At 46.1% G+C, this 5,372-nt stretch overlaps 1 protein-coding gene across 1 annotated transcript; it reads left to right on the top strand.

Annotated features, from left to right (window-relative positions):
- Positions 1-4,066: 4,066 nt before the first annotated feature.
- Npbwr1 (neuropeptides B and W receptor 1) lies at positions 4,067-5,056 on the top strand. Its single transcript, XM_032890525.1, has one exon. It carries the CDS (start codon positions 4,067-4,069, stop codon positions 5,054-5,056), a length of 990 nt encoding a protein of 329 aa, XP_032746416.1.
- The last annotated feature ends 316 nt before the right edge of the window (positions 5,057-5,372 follow it).

Genomic DNA, 5,372 nt, shown 5'->3' with positions numbered 1-5,372 from the left:
AAAAAAAAATAAAAGACATGTTTAAAAAAAAAAAAAAAAAGACAGCACTTTGATCAGAGGACACACAGTGACCTACGGATGGTAAATTGACCCCATTCCTAAATGATCTAGGTAAGGGTTCCACGCGATTCTCTGGCCCTAATTACTGGCAGAGATACTGAAATACTTTCAATTCAAGCTCCACCTTACACTCAGCCTGATGACCACAAAAGATAGGTTTATGGAAGTTTTCATTTAAGGTAGGCTTGTAAAAAAAAAAGAATTTTTTGCTTAGCTCTGTAACCCATTTTTTAATTGGGTTATTTGGCTCTTTGGAGTCTAACTTCTTGAGTACTTTGTATATTTTGGATATTAGCCCTCTATTGGATGTAGGATTGGTAAAGAACTTTTCCCAATCTGTTGGTTACCGTTTTGTCCTAATGACAGTGTCATTTGCTTTATAGAAGCTTTGCAGTTTTATGAGGTCCCATTTGTTGATTCTTGATCTTAGAGCATAAGCTATTGCTGTTTTGTTCAGGAAAATTTCCCCAGTGCCCATGTGTTCGAGACTCTGCCCCAATTTTTCTTTCTTTCTTTCTTTCTTTTTTTTTTAGTAGTTTGAGTGTATCTAGTTTGATGTGGAGGTCCTTGATCCACTTGGACTTAAGCTTTGTATAGGGCATTAAGAATGGATTGATCTGTATTCTTCTACATGCTGACTTCCAGTTAGACCAGCACCATTTTGTTGAAAATGCTTATCTTTTTTCCATTGGATGGTTTGGCTCCTTTGTAAAAGATCAAGTGACCGCCGTTATTATCGGACTGGGATGTCAGCAACAAATCTCAGTCTCAACCATATATCTCCTCCAATGGATGGGAGCTGGAAAGACAGAATATCAAAAAAAAAAAAGAACAGCAAGGCAGTGACGGAATGTGCTGGGTGAGCATGTGGATTGAGAGGAAGACTCATCTACTGGTGGTGGAACTGCAACCTTTTAAATCACTATGGAAACCAGTATGGTGGTTCCTCAGGGAGATGGGAATTGATCTGCTTCAAGATAATCCTCTTCAGCATCTTCTCAAGGGATGCTTCATCTTACCACAGAGACACTTGTTCAAACATGTTCCTTGCTGCTCCACCAATAATAGCCAAAAATTGAATAGCCAGCGGTGTCTGTTAATGGACTGAATAGATAAAGAAAATGTGATACATTCATACAATAGAATATTAGTAATTGAGCTATTAAAAAATAAAATCATGATATTCTCATGTAAATGTGTAATTTTAGGAAAAAAATCCTGAGTGAGGAAACTCAGAACCAGAAATATAAATATGGTATATATTTATTTGTAATATTAGCTGATTAGTCAATGATAACCAAGCTACAATCAGCAGAATCCTATTGGGTAGGTATAGAGGATGGGCTGGAGGGAACAGATCCTTCTCGAAAAGGAAGGGAAATAGAATAGATAATTATAGATGGATGGGGTGGTGGAATGAGAGGATCAAGGCAGAACATAGGCTGTTGTAGGAGGGAATACAGTAAGATGAAGTTAGAATAAAGGAGCATTTGTATAGAAACCTAATTCAGTAGAAATTCCCTAAACTACATACATATATGAACACTATCTAAACAAAATCACCAACTAATGGGTGAGACAGCTCTTGTCTTGAGACAAAACCGGGATTGCATTACATCTAATTGAGTTTTTGGCCAAAGGGATCACAAGGCAATTCCCAAACAACCCAGGCTGTGGCCACGACAGGTTACTCTTCTCAAACTAAGAGCATGGCCCCCTTGTTGAGGACAACACTATATAACTCCTTGAATGTGGAGAAGACACGAAGGTGCCTACATAAAAGACCCATGTTCTAATGTTGTTGGTACAGGAAGATATTCTAAATGCTACCAAAAGAGGCATATAAAGGTCAAGCCACAAAACCTTTGATCTACAGTGGTGTAATGTCTGCAAGATATGCTAGGGCAATAGTGGCCCAAGCTTGTGTTGGAAATTGACTAATAACTGATTTACTTAAGGCCCACTCTAAGAGACACAGCCCATACCAAACCCTGCTTGGTTGACCAAGATTCAGAGACTAGATAGTCCAGGGACATAGGGTAAAACCAAACAATACTTGTCTAAAAAAGTGTAGCCATAAAAATAACTCCTAATACTATTATGCTATATAGAAGTTTCCTGCAGAGATTATGGAAAGAGAGAGAGAGGGAGACAGAGAGAGACAGAGACAGGGGGAGAGAGAGAGAGAGAGAGAGAGAGAGAGAGAGAGAGAGAGACAGAGAGAGAGAGAGACAGGGAGAGAGAGAGAGAGAGAGAGAGAGAGAGGAGAGAGAGAGAGAGAGAGAGAGAGAGAGAGAGAGAGATTTTGACCACTTAAGTCTAAGTGGAATGTCTCCTCCCCTTAGGGCGCAGGAAAACTGGCAGAGGGAGTGAATATAAGTTTAGTTATATGCACAGAGACTGCACCATATCCTCATCAGATATATTCTGGCTTTCAGTTTAGTGTTCTTGTGGGATTCCCGAGTGTATGGATGAGTGAGTCTCTAAACTCTTCTCCTGGGCTCGTTTCCTTCTGTGGGTTCATCCTGCCCAACTTTGATATGACAATTTTCTTTTATTATATTTTGTATTGTTATAATTTTAAAAAAATGAATGGATGAATGTACTAATGAAAACCTAGTCACTAGATGAAGGGTTAACAACTAAATAGTCAGTTATACTTGTTGAAAGGGAAAATTAGTTTTCTTCAGTGAAGTGACACTGGGCTTATTAACTACTCCAGGGCAGGTCTCATGTTCAAGATTAGTTGATTGACATATAACAAACTGAGTTTTATTATTTTTTGCATGTTTATGGTTTATTTGAATACAGTTCAGTTCAGTCTCTCTCTCTGTCTCTCTCTCTCTCTCTCTCTCTCTCTCTCTCTCTCTCTCTCTCTCTCTCTCTCCCCGTTTGGGTGTTGTTTTATTTCTTTTCTTGGATTTGGGAGGTTTCTTGTGTTTTTTTTTTCTTGTTGTTTGTTTTGAGGAAGAACTTAAAGTTGGGTGGGTAGAGAGAGATCTAGAAGACTTGGGGTAGGGGAATACTGTGATCAAATTTAAATTTAAAATTGTCGTAAATAATGAAATAAATAATAAAAAAGAAATAAAACATGTTATGGGAACCTCATCTTCAAAAACAGAATATTAATTTTTTAAACTTTGTTCTCCATAGATTCAGTTTCTGACAGAAGAGCTTTTCGAGATTTCAGATGAACTGAATTAAAACTCCAGGAAGGCAGCAAAGAAGTCTTTTGGAGAAGGGGGCGCTGTTTCCTGTTAGATCAGAGGATTTTTACGAGGCGTGGAGTGGGCAGGGGTGACAAGTTGACAGAGCCTGTGGCTATGTGCTTCCTGCACTTAGGGTTCTTGGGAGAACTTCTGGGATCTCTGGCGGCAGCCCCTGGGCAGACACCAGGAGGCAGGCAAGCCAGGCTGGCGGGCATTGCTGCTGCAGCATCCTTCAGGCAAACAGTGGGTTCCTGCCCAGCCATCCCCAGGAAACGCAGATCTTTTCTGGGACCAGCCAGGTAAGATAAAGATTGCTGTTGGGAGTCCTGTTATCTAGCGTGCACGGAAATGTGCCTCTGTTGAATTCGGCGGGGTGACCGCAGTGTGAATTCCTTTCTAAAACAGGGGGTGGGGTGAGTTTACGTTTTTTTCTAGGAGTCAAGTGGCTTCTCCATAACACTTTGATGTATTCAATGGGCTGGAATCAGATTTCCACAGGTGGAGGAAGAGCTTGGGACACTGCAGCCACTTCCAATGTGGACCCCATTTCTCCTTAAAGCTACACCTCGAGGAATCTAACCTGTGTTTTCAATTCTATCTTCAGCCTCAGCGTCCGGGCGACAGCGATCTGAGTAGCAGCGGGGAACGCCCCCTCCGGTGCACATCCAGAGAAAGCCTAGGAGGCTGGGTCAGTGCCTGGGTGCAGATCCCTGTAAACGCGGGCTCACAGACCCCTTATTCCCGCGGGGCTGCTGAGTGGAATCGGGGTGTTCGCCAGTTCTCCTGCCGTCTCCAAGATGCACAACTTGTCGCTCTTCGAGCCTGGCAGGGGCAATGTGTCTTGCGGCGGCCCATTTTTGGGCTGTCCTAACGAGTCGAGCCCAGCGCCTCTGCCACTGCCGCAGCCTCTGGCGGTAGCAGTGCCTGTCGTCTACGGGGTGATCTGCGCGGTGGGACTGGCGGGCAACTCCGCGGTGCTGTACGTACTGCTGCGCACGCCGCGCATGAAGACTGTTACCAACGTGTTCATTCTCAACCTGGCCATCGCGGACGAGCTCTTCACCCTCGTGCTGCCCATCAACATCGCGGACTTCCTGCTGAGGCGCTGGCCCTTCGGGGAAGTCATGTGCAAGCTCATCGTGGCTGTCGACCAGTACAACACTTTCTCTAGCCTCTACTTCCTCGCCGTCATGAGCGCAGACCGCTACCTGGTTGTCCTGGCCACAGCCGAGTCGCGCCGGGTGTCCGGGCGCACTTACGGTGCAGCGCGGGCTGTCAGTCTGGCGGTGTGGGCGCTGGTGACATTGGTCGTGTTGCCTTTTGCGGTATTCGCCCGGCTGGACGAAGAGCAGGGTCGGCGTCAGTGCGTGCTGGTCTTCCCGCAGCCTGAGGCCTTCTGGTGGCGCGCCAGCCGTCTGTACACTCTAGTGTTGGGCTTCGCCATCCCGGTGTCCACCATCTGCGCCCTCTATATCACCCTGTTGTGCCGACTGCGTGCTATCCAGCTAGACAGCCACGCCAAGGCCCTGGACCGTGCCAAGAAGCGCGTGACCTTGTTGGTGGTGGCGATTCTGGCTGTGTGCCTCCTCTGCTGGACACCGTACCACCTGAGCACCATAGTGGCGCTCACCACCGACCTCCCGCAAACACCGTTGGTCATCGGCATCTCTTACTTCATCACCAGTCTGAGCTATGCCAACAGCTGCCTCAACCCTTTCCTCTATGCCTTCCTGGACGACAGCTTCCGCAGGAGCCTCCGGCAGCTGGTGTCATGCCGCACAGCCTGATGCCCTTTCGTCCGGAGGCTACACTGTCAGCTGGGTTCAGGTACCCCCTCTCCCCCTCGGGGGTGCGGTTCCCCAAAGCGCAGCCCCTTCCAACATTCAGTACCTTTGGGTCCTGCACCGGCTGAGGCAGGTATTTGCCCAACCCAGTGAGGCTGGTACATAGCATGCTGAGGGACAGCTTGGGGTAAAGGGCCTTGACTCTTCTCCCCTACAGCTAAGGGCAGAGCTTGACACCTGAACTTAGGGTGAGTGGTGGGGCGGTGTTGTTGGAACATGATTCTAACTCTCCCTCTATTTCCCTGTGAGTAGGCTGCTC

Source organism: Rattus rattus, chromosome 1, assembly GCF_011064425.1.
Source record: "Rattus rattus isolate New Zealand chromosome 1, Rrattus_CSIRO_v1, whole genome shotgun sequence".
NCBI lineage: Eukaryota > Metazoa > Chordata > Mammalia > Rodentia > Muridae > Rattus > Rattus rattus.
The sequence above is the reverse complement of the archived record's forward strand: the minus strand, read 5'-3'. Positions and strand labels throughout refer to the sequence as shown.

What these genes read in the sequence shown, in the direction of transcription:
- Npbwr1 (XM_032890525.1), top strand. Translation starts at nt 4,067, where the DNA reads ATGCACAACTTGTCGCTCTTCGAGCCTGGCAGGGGCAATGTGTCTTGC.